The sequence below is a fragment of the Gopherus evgoodei genome, chromosome 5 (genome assembly GCF_007399415.2).
Source record: "Gopherus evgoodei ecotype Sinaloan lineage chromosome 5, rGopEvg1_v1.p, whole genome shotgun sequence".
In the NCBI taxonomy this organism is placed as follows: domain Eukaryota; kingdom Metazoa; phylum Chordata; order Testudines; family Testudinidae; genus Gopherus; species Gopherus evgoodei.
The window spans coordinates 79,411,267-79,437,177 of NC_044326.1; the positions used below are offsets into that span (position 1 = coordinate 79,411,267).

The window sequence follows — 25,911 nt, forward strand, 5'->3', positions numbered from 1 at the left end:
TGGCTCAGGGGGCTGAGTGTGGGAGGGAATGAGGGCTCCAGCTAGGGGTATGGGCTCTACAGTGGGGCCAGAAATTAGGAGTTCAGAGTGCGGGCTGAGGCACTGGGTTGGGATATGAGAAAGGGTGAGGGCTCCGGCTGGGGGTGTGGGCTCTGGCATGGGGCCAGGAATGAGGGGTTTGGTGTGCAGGAGAGGCTGGGGGGTGGAGCAGAGAGATTTGGAATATGGGAGGGGGCTCCGGGATGAGACAGAGGGTTGGTGTGTGGGAGGAGGAACAGGCTCTGATGTGGGGCAGGGGATGAGGGATTTGGGGTGTAGTAGGGTGCTCCAGGCTCAGACTGAGAGGTTCGGAGGGGGATCCGGTCTGGGGCAGGGGGTTTGGAGGGCAGGGGGGCTCTGGACTGGGGAGGGGGGGTGCAGACTGGTGTGGGGCTGGGGATGAGGGGTTTGAAGTGCAGGAGGGGGCTCTGGGCTGGGGAAGTGGTGCGGGGGGTGAAGGCTCTGGCTGGGGGTGCAAACTCTGATGCGGGGCTGGGGATGAGGGGTTTGGGGTGTTGGAGGGTGCTCTGGGTTGGGACTGAGGGGTTTAAAGGGTGCGAGGGAGATCAGGGCTGGGGCAGGGGTCAGGGAGAGGTCCTGGAAGCAGCCGGCACGTCTCCCCTCCAGCTCCCACACAGAGGCATGGCCATGCAGCTCTGTGCACTGGCATGTTGCTGCCCCATCCACAGGCACTGCCCCCATAGCTCCCTTTGGCCACTGTTCCCAGCCAATCAGGGCTGTGGGGGTAGTGCTTGGGGTGGGGGCAGCAGCAGCATGTAGAGTCCCCTGACGACCTCTACGTGTAGGAGCCAAAGGCGGGACGTGCAAAATGCTTCCCGGGAGCCACACAGCATGGAGGCTAACAGGGAGCTGCACAGCGCTGCCAACCAGACAGTCAACGGTGCTGACTGGAGCCACCAGGATCCCTTTTCAACCGGAATATCCAGTCAAAAACTGGACACCTGGTCACCCCTCCCTGGAATCTTTAATGCAGAAGACTGAATTTCATTCAGTGACAATGTCATTGAATTAAAAATTGGGTTTTCTAACAAATGAAATGTGAAAACAGATGGTAAGAGCAGTACAACAAACATTTATTTTCATATTGATTTTGAAATTTTAAAATTCAACCATATTTTCAGCATTTGATATACCACAGGTTTTTGGACTGACAACATAGCTACATTGCAGAAATTATTGAGGGAAGATGAGGAGAATTTTAGCAACTAGATATGAGACATTTGGGGCCTTGATCCTCTGAAGAGGCATGTAAGGCAATTCAGGATTACACGATAAAATGATCAATAGTGGAATAGTGTTGAAATTTAAGTTTTTGTCTTCAAAGTTCAGTCAATATCCCTTTAAGATGAAAAGGGCAGTTCACACCACTCAGCTATTATTTCAGGCCCTACAGATCCAGGAGGACACCACTGCATTCATTTACACATTCGTATAACCTTTAAAACATGATTGAATTGCCAGATCAGATCAGACCAGTGGACACCAAGTCTGGTAGATTATCTCTGACAGTGGCCAGCACTTTTCAAGGAAGGTCCTAGAAAAAATGAAGTGGACAATTTGAAATAACCAGACTGGGGATTTTTCATAATCCATGTCCTTTATGGTATATCCACCCATGCTAGTTTGAATCCAGCTAGCATGAGTAACAGCAGCAGTGAAAACAGCACAGAAGGGGCTTCAGCATATATGGTACAAGGTCAGCATGGACCCTGGGTAAGTATTCTGCTCATTAGCCCGTGCTACACTGTCTTCACTGCTATTATTACTCACACTAGCTGGGTTCAAAATAGCTTGAGTTGGCTTGCACTGCTTTGCTGTGTGGACACACTCAAAAAACTGACTGATGCCCTGAAAAATATGAATTTATTTCTCTTTTAAAAAGCCCTATCTAATGAAAATGCCTATTTTTATCCCTTTTTGAATCTTACTAACCCTTTGGCTTTAATATAGTGTGGAAGTAAGTTCCCCAAGTTAAATCTGCATTGTGTTTTAAAAAAAAAAAAAAAAAAGGATTTTCTTATGTGTCAAATTTTATACAAGCTGCCTTTCATTTTCATTCATCATTGAATGTTCTTTTGGTTTTGCAATTACACTAGTAGTTAATCTGAAATGTTGTAAAACTCTGAAATCTGCAGATGAAGTGCTATTTAAGTCTATGTATTGTTTTTGAAAATCTACTGCAGATTATGGTCATCTGTCTACAGACTTCAAAACAGCAGATTACCTTGGAAACTATTCAAGCTGCAGTCACACAACAGGGTTCTTTTTATGGCTGTTTCAAGTATTCTAATAAGAGACTTATTTTATGGCAATCTTCAGTGAATTTTTAAAAAATGCATTAATCGTCCGTACAAACATCTGGAAAGTAGTTTAGAAAGTAAATAGCAACAACAAAAAAATTCCCAACTTGATCAACTAAAAACTTAAGCTGAGAATACAGCATACTAGAAGTCAGCTACACTCATCAGAATAAGGTTGAGAAAAAAAGCCCTTGAGGTGCACTAAATAATTTTAAGTTTTATAAAAAGGGGGAAATTTTGAAGTACCACAAACATGGAATACAGTTATAGAAAAAAATTGACCAGTATTATTGCAGATATCTTTATTTTGATAAAGGCATTGATTCAAACAACCCAGCTTCTGCCTGATTTTGCAGAGAAGTCATGTGCTTATTTCATGACATCAGTGTTACCATGGAAATATTGTGATGTCACAAAATAAGCATTATGAACTTAATGAAGGACAAATAGCAGGAAAACATTATCTGAGAAGAAGACAGACCTTGTCTGAACACACAGTTAAATTAATTAATGTACATTAAATCCTTTTCCTCCCTCCCTCATTGTGATACACATTTGAAAGTTCTCGGCCACATGAATATCTTTTAATTCAAAGTTGAATATTCAATTATTTTTAAAATCCTTTCCTCAGCCTACAAGTCACAATTCAGAAGACAGAAATAAAAATTGATCAAATGTTTTTCAAATCCTAGAAACTGAATAAGATTAAGAATGACAACTCTGCCAAGATTTTGCCAAGATTTTGCTAGTAAAACAGAATTAGGACACCCCAAAGGGAAAGCGAAAGTGCACATGCTGAACACAATGACAATTCTAATTCATTTACATTAAAAACCATACACATTAAAATCACAAATCTTAAATAGCCCCACTGACTTTGCATTTCACCCAGAGTCTGTAGTTCTCTAGATTTCTACTCTATATTTGGATATATATGCACTCAAACAAATCCAACTGCACGTTAAAATAAATTTTCTATATTCAATTAACACAGGAGTAGTATGAAGTCTGAGAGATCAGCAATTTTATCAGGTGTAAACTAAATTCCTTTCTGAAGGAAAAATCAGAGGGGTTGAGCAGTGGTAGCTATCCTGCTCTGCCCCAATTACTGCAGCATTTTGTAGTGAGAGGTGCTTAATCTTGGCCCCTAGTTCTTACCAACTGTAGGGAAACATAAGCTCCGAAATTCCAAATTATTTGTTGGTCTGAAAAGCTTCTCTGTTCAATAGCTGGACTGACTTCTGCCACTTGCAGCTGCAATGAAGACACTTATGGGACTCTCTCTTAGATGTCATTGTTGGGGACAGCATTTACTCCTCATAATACAGGAGGGACTCCTAAATTACCATGCTTCTCCTTTTAAAGAAGTTATAGCCATAATGGTCTACTCCAAGTGAGAGTTGTAGGTGCTTAATGGGTTACTGTAGTTTCCTTCTCTCCTATTCACCTTGTTTTGGCACTTTTTCCCTACCACCACCATTAGGATTGTGCGTGTTTATGTTCCTCAGGTCCTTATTGCTGCCATTTTCCCTCATTTCCACCTCCTTCTCATCTGTATTTCAGGTCCCCAGTACCATCAGCATGTCTGTGTTTATACAGCATGAGTAATCTCTGCCCCAAGGAGATTACAGTCAGTTTTACAGACAATGAAGTTTAGACAATACATTAGATGACTAAATAAATGTAAATCTCAAAACAGTGGCAATGCTCCTTTTTAAATATCTCTATTGGATTATTGTTAAGAGCTTCCTGGGAAGAAAAGTGTTTCACAGAAGAAGTGAAATGGAGCAGAGTTTCAAGGGGCAAAACAGAGATAGTCTTAATCCAAGCATAAGAGACAGTTTCTAATTTAATGCTTGATATTCCACTTCCTTTTATTTTTAAAGGAGAATAGAGAAGTTGGTGGGCTATTGTCTTTCCCCAGCCACCCCAAAAGAACAACGTAATGATTAATCTCCCTCAGGGTGAAGGTCAGAAGTGTCTTTTGGTTGCTAGTCAATGTTGCATCTCCAGACAGAAGTCAATAATAGGTTGACATATCTTCACACCACAGCAGAAGAGTGTGTTTTCTGTAATTTACCAGTACTGTGACCTTGTTATACACTATAGGTGGACGATGGCACAGGTCTCCCATTCTCTCTTTAGTCAACATCTTCCCTCCATGTCTGGATTTCCATTCTACCTACATTTTCCGTATACCTTTCCTTCTGTTTCTCTCCCTTCCCAAAGGCCTGTTCAACTGCCCTTTTAAAAAAAAAAAAAAAACAAAAAACAAAAAAAAACACACAGTGTTCACTTTGTTGTTCCATTCTGGCAAATGCTGACTAGTAGCATGTCAGTTTCACTCTGATTCTGATCTTATCAGGGTCCCTAGGAAAGTACAATATGTATGATAAGTAATACAGTGGAAGTCCTCCCTTCAGTACTGAGAAAGTAATCTCTCAATGCCGGTTGCTGCAAATAAACTTTAATTTTTACAATCCCAAACTAAAATTTAAAATCCTTATATTTATATCTAACCTATACTTTAACCAACATCTTTGGTAACTGCTACATTTTTGCTGTACCTCTTCTCCTAGTTTTGACTCTCAGGCCATAATCTCTTAGTGATAAGGGACAGGGACTTTCCCTCTGTTTGGCACAGTGACTATAGTGCTACCAGAAATACTAAACACAGATTTCAACTATGTATCGACTCAAAATGTTTCTAAAGCCTGTTACTTAAATGGACACAAAATGTTTAATAAGTGTCACTTCAATCTAAAACAATGTTACACATCCTTTCTATGCCACTTTTCTTGTTAGACTGTAAGCTCTTCAACATAAGCACGGCACCTTTGTATCTGTTCTACATATGCCTAGAATAATAGGTCTACCAATTCCAGTTGTAGCCTTTGAGTGCACCAAACATTTTTTTTCTGTTTTCCAACTTGTTTATTTTTGTGCATTTAACAGCATTTTTATGTATAGTCAATTTTCCCCTGTGTGGGTCTGTAGTGGGGCGGACTGCCCCACTCCCTGGGAGGATGGGCTGTGGCAGGCCAGGAAGCCTGCGCAGCCCGGGAGCCAATTAGAAAAGGGCTTATGGGGAGCCAATCAGGGCCCAGACTGGAGGGAACCAATCAGGCCCAGGCTCACCCATATAAAAAGGCTGCCCAGAGCAGGAATGGTCAGTCTGTCCCAGGCCTTCGACAGGGGAAGGTCAGTCTCCAAGGGGGAGACTAGCACCGCGGACAGTGCAGTGCTGGGCAGGCTTAGGGAGGCTAGAAGGCTCTAGCCTATAGCCGCCAAGCTGCAGGCCCTGAGGGGAAGGGCCAAGCGGTTGCAAGGAGCTGTAGGGGAAGCAGCCCAGGGAAACAGACAGAGGAGGGGAAAGAAAGAGGACAGCGAGGCTGATGCCAGAGGATCCCTGGGCCGGGACCCAGAGTAGAGGGCAGGCCTGGGTCCCCCCCGCCTTCCTCCTTGCAGTACATCCAGCCATTGGCCGGAGGGAGCGGCCATTATAGACTACGCCCGATCCCTGACAAGAGGGATTAGAGATTGGGATGTGTGGTTGCACATAGTGGCTGGAGTGGAGGACTGCTGATCACCGATCCCCGGAAGGGGGTGCAGATCGACTAAGGGGCACTGCCGGAGGGCAGTGGCCTCGAAGAGAACGCCGCCAAGCAGGAAGCAACGTGGGTCCAGCGACAGCAGCGGAGCACAGAGGGCAGAACAACGGATGGGACACCACCAGGAGGGGGGCACTTTACTGGAATCAAGCTAATTCCCAGAGTCACCAGCAGGAGGCGCCACGGGTGGTGAGTCCCAACCCGTTTACAGGGTCTTTCACTCAAACTGAAGAGAGATACTTCGAAAGATGAGAAAATACGATTGTATAACTGCAAAAAATGACAAGAAATACTAAAAGGTATAACCTGACTACTTTTTAAAAAACTGAACAGCATTCCATTTCATGGTGTTCCTTTAAAATATACAGATATTTAAACAGACATACCTGCTCCTTGGAAGAAACATAGACTCTTTGATGAATACTGAACCAGACAGCAGGATATACCAACAGGAGCCAATATCATCAGGGCTGAAATAAAGAAGAGAATTGATGAGAAGCATAATTTAGATAGTGGGTAGAAATTGCAAAAATCTGTTAGGAAGAGCAAATGCACAGATGCCACAAATGCATAGCAAACTAGGAAGGAAAGCCACTGTTTAATCATTTGCATCAAAATTCCTTAAACAATTCTAATTGCCTCCTAAAAACACATACATCACCAGAACACCCTGAATTACTTAATAGTATTTTTTAAATTACAACATCCACTGATTTGGTAGCAGTGGCCCACAGCACACAATCACAGCAGCTCAATAAAATAATACTGAACCTGATTATAAAAGATCAAAAACATAGTCAAGCTTAGTAAAATTGCTTTGCATTCTGCAGAATCTCTTACCCCTTGTTGGAGAACAGAGCCCCTTGCCTTCGACATGAGCTCCCTCCCTATTTCTGGACCGTCCCTCCTTCCCATTCCCTTGTCCAAAAAAAAGATTTACTCACTTCATGGCTCTGTCTTGCCAACCCACAGTGCAGGACAGAGGGCTCACATTCCAAGAGTACCTTCACTCATTTGTCAGCCCACCCACACCAAACATTCTGGGCTGCCCTGTGCATCTGGTGCTACTTTGTGCTGCTGTTCCAGCTTCTTTCTAGTATAATGGGGGCAGGGTGGGCGCAGGGAAAGGCAGCTTATTTTTTTGGAGATCAGGACAAGTGATAGTGATTAGTTACTAGCAGGAAAAGAGGAACAAGTTGCAGTTTGCTTCTCTCAGTTATTGTGACCCAGCTTATATCTCAGCTGGCTTTCCCTCCTCTACAACACAACCACCCTTCATTGCCCCTCAGAACCTCCAAGAAACAAGTCTGTAAGTGACACCTACATGGGGATTAAGCTAGTTTCTTAAGATTCACAGGGAAATAACCACATAGAACAGCAACTAGTTTGTGCCATCTTAAATCGGTATAAGCTAGGCTGTGACCATTCATTCTTTGCTTCTTCAGCTTTCACCACTCCTACTGCTTGTTACCCAGAGCTGAATCCAGTCAATATATGTACATAACATTTTCATCAAAAAAACAAAATTACCAGGGCACACTTTTAAGGATGTAGAATTAATCATTCTATAGCACTTCCTACTTCATTCTTTTAATTACAAGCCTCAAGTTTTTAGCAACAATTAGCTTGTTCAAACTTCAAGCAAGCCTAGCCCACGTACCTTTTAACAAAAGGTGACAGCATAGTTATTAAAATCCAATATTTAAGCTAAGTAAGCTATTTACAGCTAGCTGCACATTTCTCATTTAAAAAAGCAAAGCTGCAAGTACATATGTGACAATGTCTTTCAAAAAGATTCCCGCATTTTCCACAGTTGATGAGCGCTGTAGAAATGCATGTAGTAATTTTTAAAAAGAGAGGATAATGTGAGACAGAAAAAAAAAGCAAAATCAGAAAAATGGCTAGAAATGACTATAAGAACATATAAATGGCAGAATATTAACATTCATACTTAGGAAATTAATTTTCTTTCAGTTCTTCCATGAACATATAGCCATGATAGAAATAAGTCACTCTTGCAGACTTAAAAATGGAATTGTTTGCCATGAAGAGACATCAGATACCTGGATGATTAACAAATAGATCACAATCTTATTTCCCTCAATGACCAATTACAGACTAATTGACTGAGATGGCCATGTGGCCAAAAATAGTTCTCTCTTATTTTCACCAAATGGGCCACACTATTGTGACATAGAAAATTACATGCTACGATAACTTATCCTGGAAGACACATTCCAAATGGGGGCAAATTAGATCTTCATCACAGGACATAAGAACAGAAACTAAGATGTGTTCAATGGCAACATGTCGTGCTTGCTGTTCCTTGCATACCAGGAACATACTGGTGTCTTCTTCCCTAGGCATGTTGTCAAGGATCTCTATTCCCTTTTTTTACTGCATACAAATAGGCAATGAGGAATGATGGCACAGAAGTTTGAATAAAACTGAAAACAAATTAGGAAAAATAAAGAAGCTTTAATCTGACTGAAAAGCTGAGTTAGAGACAGACTGTAGAGGAATAAAGAAACATGAGCATGAACTGAGAACAGCTGGCATGGTGCAGCAGAGGAAGTTTGCAAGTACACAAACTGATCTGTGATGGTAGACACAGTAAAATATGACCATAGGACTTGGAATTACTGTTTTTAAGATTAAGAACTTCTCAGAAATGGAAGCAGTGGAAGAAAAAGCTCACGTTGCATGCTGAAATGACAGTTTCTGAAAAGGAAAAGCTGAAAGTCAAACTAATTATTTGATTGTAAATTAGGATAGGGATATTTCAGATAACTTGGCCCTGAACTGCCCAGAAGCACACAAATAAGTCTCTATTTATGTCTTCACTGCAGAGTATTAACAAGCTCTCTTATGGTGATCTCCACTTAGAAGAAACACACAATTGCTAACACACACACCATATAAAGAAAACTATGCTTGGAATTATTGAATTTTAAGAAATCTTTCCATGTCACTCTTTCTGCCGACCATCAACTCACTTCCTACTAATAAATGTTACATAGCAATGAGGCTAAATAACCTGTTATTGGTGACTTGTGCAATCTGCACCCTAAACTTATCTAAAGCTAGAATACACAAGACTTGATACTATTTCAGAGCTATATTTTTGGTACTGCTCCAGATTATCTTCTTTGTGATGGTTTGTGCAACACTTAAGAATATTGAATTACCAAGCAAAAGAAAGCCATAAAGGGATTGATACATAAATGGATCAAAGTTTCAGGAACAATCACTTTGAGACATGGCAAATTTTGCCACATAATCAACATTTGGGATCTGATTTTCTCTTTACTTTCTCTCCTGCCCACCCATTTCCCCTACACCCATCACTCCTTCCTCCCTTCCAACATTGCCTCCATGAGGTTTAACAGAATCTAAACTGATTTTTTCTTTAATTACAATTGGTTATTTTGGATGTGGGTGAGACATTATGGCAGAAGTAAGTGGTGGGTAGGGCTGCTGGGTAAGGAACCTGCTGGTCAGAGTTATGGAGGGAAGTTTTTGGCTGTTGGGTGGGATAGGATTGCCAGTGGGATACCTCCCCTTCACCCCAAATTCCCACCAGCACAGTAGCGTGCTCCTGCGTAGCTCTGATTCAAGAGGCTATAGAGCCAGCTTCACAGCCTTTTGAAATGGTGCTTCCCTTGGAGCATAGCACTGTGTAGGTGAGAAGATACACTTGGAATTGTGCTGGAGAAGTGATGAGGTCTGGACAGCCGGAAATCAGCAGAAGGGAGGAAGGGCAGGGAAAGGAGCAGAGCATCTCCATTCCTCTTTCACTCTCGCTCCCTGTTGGGTCTTAACATGAATCATTTCTCAACATGTGGGGTGCAAACAAGTGGGCAGCCTTCTCATTACCCACTTCTGGAGTCACGTTCTACAGTTTGAATATACTGCTCACTAGACCATGTATACTCTAGGAACTCTGCAATCACAGCCCCCACTTCCAGCCCACTACACTCCACACTTGCCTTAGGAAATCCACATCCACAAATTGTGGACTGCCTAGAATAATAGCAATAGTAACAGTAATAAAATAATAATAAATAATAATAATAAACTTAGGAATTCTGCATGGTGCAACAGCTCTACTGGATTTCTTATGGCACGCATGGCAGTTATGCATGATGCAAGAAGCTCACATCTGGCTACTGCAGACTTAATTGCACCATAATTGCACCCTATGAATCTATGAAAATAGATAATTGCACCCTATAAATCTAAGAAAACAGCCAAAGCAATACAAACAGTTTAAAAGAGATCTGGAGTATTTAGACCAAGCCATTTTTGAGTTACAACCAGACAACAGATTAACAACAACATTTTGCCTACCATCTCTCCCAAACATACCTTCTAGACTCCAGAAAAAAAAATTATATATCTAAATCTAACCTGGCATAAAATCCTGGGGCAGCTCTATCTTTTTTGCCGCCCCAAGCACAGCAGGCAGGCTTCCTTCGGCAGCTTGCCTGTGGGAAGTCCGCCAGTCCCATGGCTTTGGGGTACCCACCGCGTACCTGACTGCCACTTCGGCATACCTGATTGCCATCCTCGCAGGGACTGGAAGGGCGCCCCCTGTGGCTTGCCACCCCAGGCATGCGTACCTGACTGCCACCCTCGCAGGAACCAGAAGGGCATCACTTGCAGCTTGCCGCCCCTGGCACGCGCTTGCTGCGCTGGTGCCTGGAGCTATTGCTGATAAAATCTTATTTGTAAGATCTCCTGTAGATTGGTTTATTTTTGGCAAAAAGGAATGCATGGGAGAAGAGGATCAAAACCGATCCTATAGCATGTGGAGGACATGCATCTCTCGCTTAAAAGCTGTTGCTGCACGATTATAAGTTACACAACAACTATATTCAATAATATTACAGGGAATGTTTTCCAGGCATTTAGGGAATAAGCAGCTTTTGGGAATACTAAAAGCTATTGTTTGTGGTTAGATACAGTCTTTGAAGTAACAGATCATTATTGCAGAAACTCTATTACTACAGTATTATGTTCTCGACAGAAGTACAGTATTGTACAGACACAGGTTTGAAAGCAGCACTAAAATGGGCACAAGACAATGCATTTGTAAGTTAAGCTCTCTGACACAGAGGTGTGCGCGTTAATAGCCCACTTCTGCAATATACTGAGCACCCACAACTGAACCGACGAGGTGCTCAGCACCTTGCAGGAGCAGGCCGAAAGCAAGGAAAAAGCTTTTAACAATGCTATTTGGAAATGAAGTTTTTCAGTAATTCACCTATAGCAGAAAAAAGCAGCTATTCAGATCACAAACCAGCCAAGAATCCTCTAGTTCCCCAAACCAATTCTCATCAGACGCTACTTAGATTACACAAGTAGGTGATATAACAAGGTCCAGGTGAAAACAGAATTTATTTTTTTTTTAAACACACACTAAACCAGGCATTTTTTCTTATGGACCATCTAATTCCTATCTCATTTGCACTAGTTTTACATTGATTTCAGCTGAGGTATTCTCGAGTTACGCAGCTGAAATACAGTAGTAAGGCACAGAACAATGAGCAAATGCTGAAACACACAATATGTACCAGTAGTTGTTCTCTGCATTAAAAGATTGATTAGACTAAGTCATCTAGATAAGGACGACCATGAGAATCTGCAACTACTAAAAAAAATTCTGCAAATACTAGTATCCTCTAATGTAGGTGCATAATCAAGGTACCATGTATTTTGTATTAAGTTTAACCCTACTTCTGTGGCAAGACACCTTGCATTCTGCAGCACTTTTGTGCATAAGACTGGAGATTCTGCAGCGGCTTCAGGTAAATTTTAAAAATTAGGTTAATGAATATGAAAATGAATATAATCACTATAGTATATCCTTATTTAATGTGATACTAAATCCAGTTTATTTTATGCTACCACTTCCCTTTTAATTTTCAACATAATATAGAATTTTGTATTGTAAAACCTTATTTGCATTTAGGAAGCTATTAGGAGGAAGCTGGAGATTTTGGCAGTTGGGTAAGACATGTTGGGCTTCTGGTAACCCAACAGGCAGTTTGAGATTTTAGGATAAGCACATTAGCTAATGGTTAAATTATCAGCACTGAAATAGTTAACAGCATCACTGATACCTGCATCACTAATTAGCATCTCACTGAGATAAACAGGGGCAGTTCAGACTTCTCAGAGCTATTGTTCCATGATCCATTGGGCAGATAATACTCCACCAGTTTACACTGTTCATATTTGGTAGGTTCTCTTTGCAAACCACAATGGCTACATTTTTTTAAAAACGAGAGTTTAGATGCAAATGTAAAATTCTGGAGCATGGGTAGCTTCAGCGGCTTTCACAGCCACAGATTGAGTATATGGGATGTTAAGTGTAGTGCTTGCCCAGTCAGTTCACAGTTAGGGGAGCCATTACAGGTTCTGCAGAAAAACCATTCTGGCCAGGTGATCAGAGCAAATTGCAAGGAAGAACATTTACAGGCTCTTTTTTGCCTAGGTCTCTGTAAGGACCCATTAATCTGGAGTTAGCTGAGGCAGAATGGACACTGGTAGCCTTTCCAAAAGTATCCACTACAGTAGAGGTGGACAAGCTTTTTGGCCCAAGGGCCATGTCTAGGTAGGGAAATTGCATGCAGGGCCAGGGCAGTGGCTTAGGGTGCAGTGTGCAGGAAGGGTCTCAGGGCAAGGGGTTAGGGTGCAGGAGGGGGTGCAGAGTGTGGGAGGGGGCTCAGGGCAGGGGACTGGGGTGCAGCAGAGGGCTCAGGGCAGGGGATTGGGGTGCAGGAGGGGTGCGACGGGGGCTCAGGGAAGGGGTGCAGGGTGCAGGAGGGTTCAGGGTGTGGGCTCCAGCCTGGCTTACTGGGGTGGAAGTGGCTGGCACCATGTCCCTACGGCCCCTGGTGGTGGGGGGTCAGAAGGCTCCATGCGCTGCCCTCGCCTGGGGGTACCTACCCAGAAGCTTCCATTGGCTGCAGTTCCCCATTCCCAGGTGCTGCAGTGACATGATGCTGACCACTTCCGGGAACGAAGCAGGGCAGGGAGCCTGCCTTAGCACCGCAGCACCATGGGAGTGACAATCCCGCAGCTCGGATCCGGCCTGCAGGCCGTAGTTTGCCCACCCCTGCACTACAGGGAGCTTTTTGAGGTAAATTATGTGGAGTCCAATAATAGGGTAGCCTTTCAGTCAATCTGATGTTAGAAAGTCCACTGACCTCAATTAATATATTGCAACAAGAAGATATAGTCCTTCAGACTGTGACATTGCTTAAAGACAAAAGATGAGACTAATATTACAGAAAAGAACAAGTGTTTGACATATGCTGTTTTTGTTTTAAAAAACACACACTTCTTACTTGCTCCATGTAACATGAATTCCAAGCGGTGGAATTGTTTGATACATCACCAGCTGGAAATGACAGCTGCATGCTTGTTTTAAGAAGAGGGCTCCAGATTCTTCTGTATTTGTGAAACTTCCTACAACTACCACAGCAGACAGTTTTTATCAATACGGATAATTGAAAATCCACAGAGGCATTCTGCTGGTGGAACAGTGTCAACAAAGGGGCAGGTCTGTCATTCTGTGAGCTGGTTACTTTTGACCAACAGGAAGTCAGGGTTTTATTGATAAGAGTCAAAATCAAATGTGGATGCAGACAAGGATGTACCAAAATATGGCAAGTTTTGCCAACAAAACTTTGGTGCATAGAGCAGCCCTAACAGTCGGAGAAGAATGGGTATGGACCTGGGAAAAAAACAACCCCTAAACTCGGAAATATCCAGCTAATGTTTTAGAATCATAGAATACCAGGGCTGGAAGGGACATCAGGAGATCATCTAGTTCAAACCCCTCCTCAAAGCAGGACAAATCCCCACACATTTTTTTTTGTTTTGTTTTGGGTTTTTTGTGCGCTTATCCCGTGATAAGCAAACTGCCTCCTATATGCTCAAATGCAAAAGGTGCAAGCTGACAAAAGCACCAGCTTCCCATTACAACTTCTTCAACACAATCTATGTATTGATAAAAATCTGCAGCATTCTGAATGCAGTGCTGGACAGTGTAAAATTGAGTTTTAACTTAAAAACACAAATTGCTATTATGCTGATATTACTTCATGCTTTATATTCAATACAGTGAGATTTTATTTTAAATTAAGCTATTGTGGAATTTCCATTCTATTGTATCACAACACAGCAAACAACCAGGGGACTTGCTGAAAAAGACGGTTACTCACCTTGTAACTGTTGTTCTTCGAGATGTGTTGCTCATATCCACTTCCAGTTAGGTTGTGTGCGCGCCACGTGCACGTTCGTCGGAGACTTTTTACCCCTAGCAACAACTCGGTGGGTCGGCAGGTCGCCCCCTGGAGTGGCGCCACTATGGCGCCTTGATATATACCCCTGCCGGCCCATCACTCCTCAGTTCCTTCTGGCCCGCTAGTCCGACAATGGGGAAGGAGGGCGGGTGTGGAAGGATATGAGCAACTACATCTCGAAGAAGAACAATTACAAAGGTGAGTAACTGTCTTTTCTTCTTTCGAGTGCTTGCTCATATCCATTCCAGTTAGGTGATTCCCAAGCCTTACCTAGGCAGTGGGGTCGGAGCGAGATGTTGCGGAATGTAAGACCGCTGAGCCCGAAGGCGGCATCGTCTCTGACTGTTGGACCAATGCGTAGTGTGATGCCAAGGTATGGATGGAAGACCAGGTGGCCAAGCGGCAGATGTCCTGTATGGGAACATGGGCCAAGAACGCGGCAGATGAAGCTTGAGCCCGGGTAGAGTAGCAGTGAGATGGCCCGCTCTGATGCATGAGCCAAGTCATAGCAAGCCCGAATACACGATGTAACCCAAGATGCAATACGTTGGGAAGAGATTGCCATGCCCTTCCTACGTTCCGCCACCGCCACGAATAGCTGAGGTGAGGGCCGGAAGGGCTTGGTCCTCTCGATGTAGAAGGCGAGAGCCCTCCCGACATCCAAAGTATGGAGCTGTTGCTCTCGTCGCAATGAATGCAGCTTTCGGACCAAAGAGGCCAGAAAGATGTCCTGGTTTAAAGTGAAGGCGGAGACGACCTTAAGGAGGAATGCTGGGTGCGGTCGCAGCTGTACCTTGTCCTTATGGAACACAGTATATGGAGGATCCACAGTCAATGCACGAAGCTCTGAGACTCGTCTAGCCGAGGTGCAGCGATAGGAAAGCTGTTTTCCAGGACAGGTACAGCAGCGAGCATGTGGCCAAAGGCTCAAAAGGGGGCCCCATGAGCCTGGTTAAGATGAGGTTCAGGTCCCAGGTAGGGGTAGGGTGTTTAACCTGTGGGTATAGTCGCTCCAAGCCGTTGAGGAATCTGGAAACTATAGGGTGGGAAAAAACGGAACTGCCAGCTTCCCCCGGATGGAAGGTGGATATAGCCACAAGATGTACTCGCAGAGACGAGATTCCCAAGCCCTGCTCTTTGAGAGACCACACGTAGTCCAGGATAGTGGGGACTAATACAGAATGCGGAGAATGGCTGTGTTGGTCACACCAGTTGCAGAAGCGCTTCCATTTTGCGAGGTATGTCGAGCGCGTGCAGGGCTTCCTGCTTCCCAGCAACACCTGCTGTACTGCGGCGGAACAGAGCAACTCCGACTGGTTTAACCAGACAGGAGCTATGCAGTCAGATGAAGGGACTGAAGGTCTGGATGGTGCATCCTGCCAAAGTCTTGTGTGATCAGGTCCACCCAGAGCAGCAGGGGAATTGGGTCTGCCAGGGATAGGTCGAGCAGCATGGTGTACCAGTGCTGCCTCGGCCAAGCCGGAGCGATCAGGATAAGGCGGGCTCTGTCCCTGCGGAGCTTGAGCAGGACTCGGTGGATGAGAGGGAACGGTGGGAAGGTGTAACAGAGGTGGCCCGTCCACGGAATTAGAAACGCATCCAACAGGGAGCCTGGGGAGCGACCCTGTAGGGAGCAGAACATCTGTCATTTCCTGTTCATTCTGGATACAAACACGTCTATGTGGGGAAAGCCCCACCTCCGGAAAATCGAATGGAGAACGTCCGGACGGATGGACCATTCGTGTGATAGGAAGGACATGCTCAGGTGATCTGTGAGAGTGTTCCGTACCCCCAGGAGAAAGGAGGCCACTAGATGTATGGAGTGGGCTATGCAGAAGTCCCACAGCCGTATCGCTTCCTGACAGAAAGGGGAGGACCGTGTCCCACCCTGCTTGTTGATGTAATACATGGCCGTTGTGTTGTCCGTGAACACTGCAACACAACGGCCGTGTAGATGGCGCTAAAACGCTTGGCATGCCAGCCGGAACGTTCTCAGCTCTCATACATTGATGTGGAGCGTCAACTCCCGGGGTGACCAAAGGCCTTGGGTGCGCAGGAGCCCTAGGTGGGCGCCCTAGCCCAGCGAGGACGCGTCCATTGTTAGGGACATGGAGGGCTGGGGAGGATGAAACGGCAGGCCCGCACACACTCGGGATGACGTCTTCCACCAGTCGAGGGAGCCTAGAACATCCGGCGGAACTGTCAGAATAATGTCTATGGCGTCCGTGCCCAGCCGATAGACCGAAGCAAGCCAGGTTTGCAGAGGGCACATTCGCAGTCTGGCATGCAGCCATGTGCCCCAGGAGAGCAAGGCAAGTACAAGCAGAGGTGGTTGGAAAGCTCTGAAGACTTTCGACAAGGGAGACTGGCCTGAAACCAGCGTAGGGGCAAACTGGCCGTTGCAAGGTTGGAGTCCAGCATTGCCCTGATAAATTCTATCCTCTGCACAGGCACTAGGGTGGACTTGTCCAAATTGATGATCAAGCCTAAACGCATAAACAGCTCCCTGATGATGGCAACATGGCTGATGACTTGTGCCTCTGAAGCCCCTCGGATAAGCCAGTCATCGAGGTAAGGGAAGACGTGTATTTGATGACGGCGCAGGGAAGTAGCGACGACCGCCATACACTTCGTGAAGACCCGAGGGGCCGAGGAAAGACCAAAGGGAAGGACAGTAAACTGGTAGTGACCCTGATTTACCACAAAGCGCAGATACCTCCTGTGCGGGGGATAAATTGCAATGTGGAAATATGCATCCTTCATGTCGAGAGCAGCGTACCAATCTCCGGGATCCAGGGAAGGAATAATGGTTCCTAGGGATACCATGCGGAACTTGAACTTTCTGATGAATTTGTTCAGTCCTCGCAGGTCCAGGATGGGCCGGAAGCCCCCTTTTGTCTTGGGGATTAAGAAATATCAGGAATAAAACCCCTTGCCCCTTAACTCCTCCGGTACCTCCTCTATAGCTCCGACTGAGAGCTTGCAAATTTCCTGAATGAGAAGTTGCTCGTGAGAGGGGTCCCTGAAGAGGGACGGGGGAGGGGAGTAGGATGGGGGGGAAATAAACTGAAGACGGTATCCAAGCTCCACCGTACGTAGGACCCAACGATCTGAGGTCAACTGGGACCACACCGGAAGAAACAGGGAAAGGCGGCTGTAAAAGTGAAGAGGATCCAGGGAGGGAATTGGTACACTGCTCTCAGGCGAACCCTCAAAAGTTTGTTTGGGTCCCGGTGGTGGTTTGGCGGGACAGGAATTGTTGCCCCCTTGAGGTCCAGACTGACGTCTGTGATTAGTACGACCTTGTCTTCGGGCAAGATCCTGTCTTGGCCGAGGTGGGGGGTAAGGGTACTGAGGTTGGGAGCAGAAGGACCGTCTCTGAGTCTAGGGTGTATGCATTCCCAGCGAATGCATAATAACCTGGTTGTCCTTCAGATTCTGTAGTCTGGGGTCTGTCTTTTGCGAGAATAAAACTTGTCCATCAAATGGCAAGTCTTGTATGGTGTATTGTAGCTCAGACGGTAGGCCAGACACTTGCAACCAAGATATGCGGTGCATAGCTATGCCAGAGGCGACCGTTCTGGCTGCAGAGTCGGCGGCATCTAACGAGGCTTGTAACAAGGTTCTCGCGACCCTCTTTCCTTCCTCTAGGAGAGCTGTAAACTCCTGACGGGAGTCCTGGGGAACCAACTCGGTAAACTTGCCAACAGCCTCCCAGGTGTTGTAACTGTAGCAGCTTAAGAGGGCCTGTTGGTTCGCCACACAGAGCTGAAGGCCTCCAGCAGAGTATATTTTCGGTCCAACAAATCCATGCACCTGGCCTCTCTAGATTTTGGCGCGGGGGCTTGTTGGCCATGGCGCTCCCGTTCGTTGACTGACTGTACCACCAACAAGCAGGGGGCGGGGTGCACATAGAGATACTCATACCCCTTAGAAGGTACCGTGTATTTTCGTTCTACTCTCCTGGCTGTGGGTGGGATGGAAGTCGGGGACTGCCAGATGATGTCTGCTCTGGCTTGAATCGATCTGATGAAGGGGAGGGCCACCCTGGTTGGTGCTTCCGCCGATAATATACTAACCACCGGGTCCTCCACCTCAGGAACTTCCTCTACGGGAAGACTGATATTCTGGGCAACATGCCGCAGAAGATCCTGGTGTGCTCGGAGATCAATTGGCGGGGGCCCCGATGATGATGTGCCCACTACCACCTCATCCGGCGAAGAGGAGGATGGCAACCCTGGGATGAGTGGGTCCTGGACCGACGCCTCATCCTGGGGGACCTCCGCCTCCGGAATATCATGCTGCTCAGTGCATGTGTAGAGTCTTCCTCCGTACCAGCGGGGGGAGGCCTGCTGACTGTGGCCTCTGGTGCACAGTGCTCCAAGTGGCTGGATCATGCTGGGCCCACTGGTTCGCCTTGGGCTTGGTGATAGGCCCAAGGTGTCCAAAAAGACCATTGAGGTGGTCCATGGTCCGGGTGGGCCTGTGCATCTGAACCCCCGTAGGAGGCACTGTCAGTGTGTGAGGAGGCAGATGGGTAATGCGACGGCCACGGAGGAGCTGAAGTTGATTGGGCCAGGTCTCTGTGCCCACAGAGCTCATCTCTGTGCGGTACTGGCGAATGGTAGTGGGAACCGTGGCGGTATCGGGAGCGGGACCGGGACCTGCTACCAGCGCGGTGCCGGGAGGTCGACCGGTGCCTTATATCGTCGTGCTGGGATTGGTTGCGAGAAGTACGTTGGTGCCGGGATCTGGACCAGTGCCGAGAGTACCACAACGGTGACCAGGATCTCGAGCGATGCCGCGAGTACGACCGGTACCGTGGAGAACAGTACCAGGACTGCGAGTGGCGCCGGGATCTGGAGCGATGCCAAGGCCGAGAGTGATCACTGGATCTAGATCGGGACCGACTGTGTTCAGTGGTGCCCGGTGAAGGTGGTCGCACCATGGTGGGCTTGCCCAGCGACTGAATAATCCGCACCGGGGGTTGGGGCAGCTCAGTCTCTGTTAGAGCGATTAGGTCCCGTGCCGCAGAGAAGGTCTCTGGCGTGGAGGGCACGACGAGCTCAACCACAGTGCGCGCTGGGGAGCTGATAGGCACTGGACTCAACTGCTCCTGTGAAACCAGAATCAACGGTGCAGAGACAAGTGGTGCTGCGGCAGTTGACGGTGCCAGGTGGTCTGTCTTGGAGATACACTCCGACTGCGGTGTAGCTGTAGGTGCCACAGGAGCCTTGTGCTTCTTGCTCCTCGGGGAGAGGGAGCAGTGCCAGCCGGAGGGTTGGGCCGGTGAAGGGTGGTGACGAGGAGCCTTTATCGGTGCCGGGCGGTCCGGTGCAGAAGAGGCACTTGTTCCCGGTGCCGGAATCAGTGCCGAGGATGGAGGAGTTAAAGCTGCCTCCATCAAAAGCTGTTTCAGGCAAATGTCCCGCTCTCTCTCTGTCCGGGGCTTGAACGCTTTGCACATTCGGCACTTGTCCGCAAGGTGGGATTCGCCTAGGCACTTTAAACAGGAGTTGTGCGGGTCTCCTGTGGGCATCAGCCGATGATAGGCCACGCAAGGCTTGAAGCCTGGTGAACCGGGCATGGGCCCTGGTACCGGGGGAGGAGAAGGGGCAAGCCCCTGATCCTCTTTAACTATATACACAACTATAAGAACTATTAACTTAAATACTAACTAGAACTACAGAAAAGAACTATATACACGATACTATACAAACGAGCGAATTGCTAGGGAGGTGGAGATCAGCTAAGCCTCGCTCCACTGTTCCAACGACTGACACCGAGGAGCAGATGGGCCGGCAGGGGTATATATCAGGCGCCACAGCGGCGCCACTCCAGGCGGCAACCTGCCGACCCACCGAGTGTTGCTAGGGTAAAAAAGTCTCCAACGAACGTGCACGTGGCACGCACACACCTAACTGGAATGGATATGAGCAAGCACTCGAAGAAGAACATTTAGATTCACCTTGCCACAGTGTATGCAAGACCTTAATTTACAGGAATTATGGACTTGTAAAAGGAACTCCAGAGTCAGGGTTCTAACCTGGTTTCTATTAGATGCATGACTATGGTGCCCTCTCCAACTTTCTCAAAGAAGTCCTTTCTACTTGAATATGAGGTCTGTAGCTAGAGAGATTTTTTTTTCCTTTTTTTTTTCACCTGCAAAACTTGAGATAAATTAGACAGTCATTTCTGAAACATGGTACTCTGAGACATGACTTTGTAAAGTTGTCACGCAAATAAGTGTTTGGAAACTATGTTTCTTTTTATTGAACAGTCCCTGATGACAAAAGAAGCACACTTCTAACGGCTGATAAGGTCAGATGCTTTCTTCAGGACTTCTTCACAATACATTTTCTAATATATGAATGCTTTCTCAGATACAAAGATATTCACAAAATTCAAAGGTATGGTAGAGTTTATAAAGGTCTTCCAACATATAGCTGTACTGGCTGAGCTCATAAGCTCCACTTATCACATTGCTGTGGTTCAGGGAAGTTGTAGACTCTCCCATTGAGCCTGGAGTATTCAGATAGCCAAACTGATCAAGCTGAAAGAGGTTAAAAATTCTGCTGTGAGAGTATCTGATTTTAATATTACATTGTCCTGTGTTTAATTGAAAAATATGTATTTTCTTTACATCACAAGTCGCTTGCCCAAGTGATGCAATAGCTACAACTTCCACCTTGTCCCCACAATCTCTGGGACAGATATGGTACCTGAAACTACTTTAAACATTTTTCAATTGACTACGTTCAACATAACTGTTAAGGTTCAAGGTGGGTTTCTATTTAGCAAAGTACGTCATAATTTCAGGTTTCTAAAAGAGAACGCATACAACATTTTAACTTTTATTATAAACCCAGTCAACATACACAGCACTCATGCATGTTTGCCTTGGGCATGCTCACATTAAGGCCAGGGACTACAGACAATGGCTCACATAAAATAGTTTTAGCACCATCTGTAAAATGATTTGGATATGCATGCCTTCATTAGAAATACCCACCTCACCTGGGTGATAGCCAGGACACTAAATGCTATAGTTTCTGAGCCAGAGTGATTCAAAATTATAACCAAGCCTTGACCTTCAAGGTTCTGGACTGCACAAACTGCTAAATACCCTCAATCCCTGGGAAGTCACTTGAAATTAAGGTGCTACTCAGTACCTAGTGGGACCCAACAAATTACGTGTGTCATCTCTAGCAAGACTTTCCTGAACATGACCTAAAATTTCTTTTTCTCTGTTAAAATAGCACCATAGGATTTAAATGGCCCACTTAAATATTTGATTCTCCACTACAGCCATAAATAGCATCAATATAAATACAATCTTTGTAACAATGGATTAAGAGTTAGGACAGTACTGTAGAAGAACTGGAGATAAAATATTTAGGACCCAATCTTGCAAACACTTAAGCATGTTTACCTTTATGCATGTGAGTTTTCCCACTGGTTTAACTGAGATAATATGTGTGTAAAGCTAAGCACATTCATAAATGCCTGCATGATCATATCCTTAATCTGATGGCAATCAAATCAGCAGAGAGCTTTCATGTATTCATGTCCTGGATTGTAAACTTGAGAATCTCTACCCTGAAGGGGAGAGAGAAGGCTTAAAGAGATTTACTTTCCCTTCAAGTTTCATAACCTAGGCTCCATAAGGACCATTAACTAAATAGTATACCTATAACTTCCAGAAGACACTGAGAGAATCAGCCTAAACTTTAAGAGGTGGTCTTGCATTTCCTTACCCATTTCCAACTTGTAAAGATTACAAGAGCAGCAAAAGCCTAGAGAAATATATCTTCCTTGACTCTGGAAGGAAACGTGGAACCCTCAGGAAATCACTATGGTTCCAACAATCTAAAGGTTTGCCCACACACCAAAATTGTACCTCTTAACCATAGAGTTATAGTTAAAGCAGTACAACTCTACTTTTGTGTGACTGCCATTATCCCAGTGCTTTACATAGGGAGTTTTATTGGTTTAACTACGCTCCCCCACACACACCCCAAACAGTGATACCAGTAAATACATTGTGTGCAGACCAGGTCTCGGAACAGATTCAAGGCAATAACTGAAGTTGCTCCTCAGTTATACAGACTGGGATATGTATACCCAGACACCTCTTTGTTGAGAGATGTTTGAAAAATGAGAAAAGACTACTTGTGTTCCAACATCTATTTTGAATAATCAGAAAAGATGGGAGAGAATTAGTCCAAGCCATAGGAGAGTAGCTGACATATTAGAAATGAGAAACACCTTTCCAGTGTCAAGTATCAGCCATTACGTGATGGAATTAAATAACAGCTTATTCTATAAACCCATACTTTGAGAGTGTTAGTTTCTTCAGATTAATCTCTCATGTGTTTGGGTTTTCCTCACATATATGTAGTTCTGAAGATAACAGCTTCTTCCTTGCCCATCTCATTATAGTCAACATCTATGTGTAGACAGCTGGTTTTGGGCCCTCCTTTGTTTATGTAAGCAACTACTACCATATTAGATGTTTCCCTTTAAGCGATTGGTGATGTTGCATTGCAAAAAAACTTCCAAATTTTTCAGTATTTTCCCAAGTACTCAGCTACCATCTTACCTGAGTTGTTTGATCACTGTGACATTATCTGCAATCAGAAGGGGAGTTGTTCACGTTTTTCAACTGGTCTGTCCACTAACTTAAAAATAATAATTGACCATCGGATATCTGCCACATCACCACACTTGAGCTCCTGATGCTATATGTAAGCAGTGTTCAAAGAATAAAGGTACATCCCAAACAAAGCAATATGTACTGAAGGTACAACTACTGGTCCATGTGTCAGCTACAACCCTACCTGTCCTACCCCTACCGCAAATACCTGAACATTTTAACTTGATGTATATTAACCAAATAATTATATTACTGTTGTATATTTCTCCTTATCTGTCAACCTTATACCAAATTTAACGAAATAGAAAGATCGCAAACATCAGAAGGTCTGCTCTTAAGTAAAATGGGCAACAAAAAAAGACGTTCCTAGCTATCACTAAACTTGTGATTTTTAAGTGGCATTTTTGTTTAAACTGATGTCCACAGCTGTGACTCGCTGATTAAATGAGATGAAAGTTGGCAAAATTTGGCTCGTAATACCTAAAAATGTAAATATAGGACATACAAAACACTAGGCCAACACTTCAGGAAATAATTTCTTTGTAGATTTCTGCACACATAGCCAATGCATCTTTCTCTGAAAGATCTCGACAGTATTCTTCTATCTTTTTCTAATCACCAAAAATAGCACCAGTTACTGTAAGCACAGCATAAAACAGATTTTGTAATATAGAAAGTAAGCCTCTACAGAGACAGGTGTTTGTAAAAAAAAAAAACAGCTTACATAAGTTTGTTTTTTAACAATTAGTGAACAAGCTTTTTCATACCTGTCTATAGACAATGAGCAGCCACATTTCCCTGCATAAATGATCTAACACTGCATAAGACTGATATTAAAATATTCAGCAATTATATAGCACTTGAGATTACAGATAGAAATTCAGGAAGAAAAAGCAGCAGACTCTTTCCTTAACAAAATTCAATGCAAATTTACTGGCTAAACTGTGATAGAAGTGGTATATGATTAAATAATCCTACATACAGATTTTGTGGCCACAGTCCTACTACTTAGTAAGTCCTGTGCCCTGGCATTATTTGTCTAAAACTACCTGTTATTCCCAGCACTGTTGCAACAATAAAATATGACCGTCTTTAGTCAAACATTTATCGTAAAAAAGAAGGTGCAACCTATAATTTTTGTAGAAGCCTTAATTTCAATTTGACAAAAGGCTCACAAAAGCATGTCTAAAACAATAATGTAAAAAAATCTAGCAGAACTCATTGTACTGCAATGAATTGTCTATACTATTAAGTCTTTATTCAATAATATTATTTATGCAGAATCAACTACCAAGTCTTTGAATGTATTTGTCCTAATGGCAGATGTTGGCTAAGAAGCTCCTCATGGCAAATGCCCTCTCAATAAAATATATAAACATGAAATCCTGATTTACTGCAGTGCAGACCTGGCAGGATCCCAGTACAACTTTGCCAACTGTCTGGCTAGCAGAAGGTATAATACACCTTCAGGAGAGCAAAAAAAGCAATAAACCAGCCGTTCTGCAATGACTCTCTGCATTATGAAATATCCTGTTGGATGACTTTCACAGGAGCCTATAGAAGCACAAGGAGAATGAATATAGGTTTCCTGAAGAGGCCTATCTGAAAATCAGTATGCTGATCCAGTCAAAAGTTTCAAAATAGACTTAATCCTGAGTATGATGTTTATTTAGATGGCTTTTAATCAATCATTTGCAAAATGTCTTCTGTGGCCTTGGAAATATAGGGGTTAAGAGGAAATCTGTTACTAATTCTGAAATCAAGGATCTTCACTGAACATTAAGGATAGTAAATTCTGAAATATTTCCAAAGCCTCCATGAAGACACACACAATGTTCAGAAAAAATAAGTTTAGAGTAAGAGTAGAGAAAAGTGTCAAAGAAAACAAGAGGAAATAATTATACTGGGAACCTAAAATATCAAGTATGGAAATTTTGACTTCTCTCAAACATCCCAGACCTTTCCCAAGTATGTAAATGGTGCACAGTATAAGTCTGGACTATTAAATGTTAATTAACAAAGCATTAAATTTGAAATGTAAATTTAAAGAGTCGTGTCTATCTAGAGTATCCTGCCCAGGCTAAGCGTCACCACAAACACTAAGGGCCACCTTATGCCTTGCATGCATCCACCTCCCACTCCATAGCTATGTCAGACTATGCATAGATGGAGGGACTCCTTCATTAGCCCCACTCTCTTGCATCTGCTGCCTCTGCCCTACTGACCAATCCTGAAGACACTCAGGCTGGCAAGGAGGGGCGATGGAAGTCCTACTGGCTGCTCTACTGTAGGATCCAAAGAATCACTCAGGGGAGCACATACAAATAAGTTCCCCACACTCATTCCCAAGAACCCTCTAAATCCTGTGCCTCACCTCTCATTGCACAGGATTCATGGATATTACACAGACCTACAGTTACAATGAAATAGCTAGGGTTTTTGTTTTTACGAACAGCAGCTATGTGTCCTCAGCTACTTTTCAAAATGTTTTAATACACAAGCTCCAAAATATATTAAACTATATTAATTTTGATTCTATGTAAAATCTTTATTTCAATTATATTTTGCTCATGAGAATTGGAGAGGACAGCAGTTCAGGAGCAAGATCTGTGAATAGGTCTTCAAGCATGCTTCCTTCTCCCAAACGCCATCCTTCTCCAGGGGTTGCTGGGGTCCGCACACAGATATGAAACATCCAATGATTGCTTCTCTTGCTATTTGTCAACAGGTACGATTTGGGGCTGTCAGCTAGTAGCACTCCATGGGCCTTTTAAGTTACTTCATACCTTCCTCTCTGCCATCCCTCTCTCCAGCTAATTATGGTCTACACATATGCAGGGCATCCACAATTTCATTTCAGCAGACCCAAAGGCTGCATGCAGAAGGAAAAGGGAAGATTTGGGCAGCTGCAAAGATATTATGTCACATAGTTTGAAAGGGCTAGAGACCTGGCCCTACTTTAAAAACAA

General features: G+C 44.5%; 1 protein-coding gene across 1 annotated transcript in view; it reads right to left on the reverse strand.

The window, feature by feature from the left end:
* Nucleotides 1–25,911, reverse strand: part of RAPGEF2 (Rap guanine nucleotide exchange factor 2) — a 330,483-nt gene that overhangs the window by 172,885 nt on the left and 131,687 nt on the right. Inside the window, 1 exon segment of the mRNA XM_030563572.1 lies at nt 6,358–6,441. Within this exon segment, the coding sequence (XP_030419432.1) occupies nt 6,358–6,441 (84 nt within the window).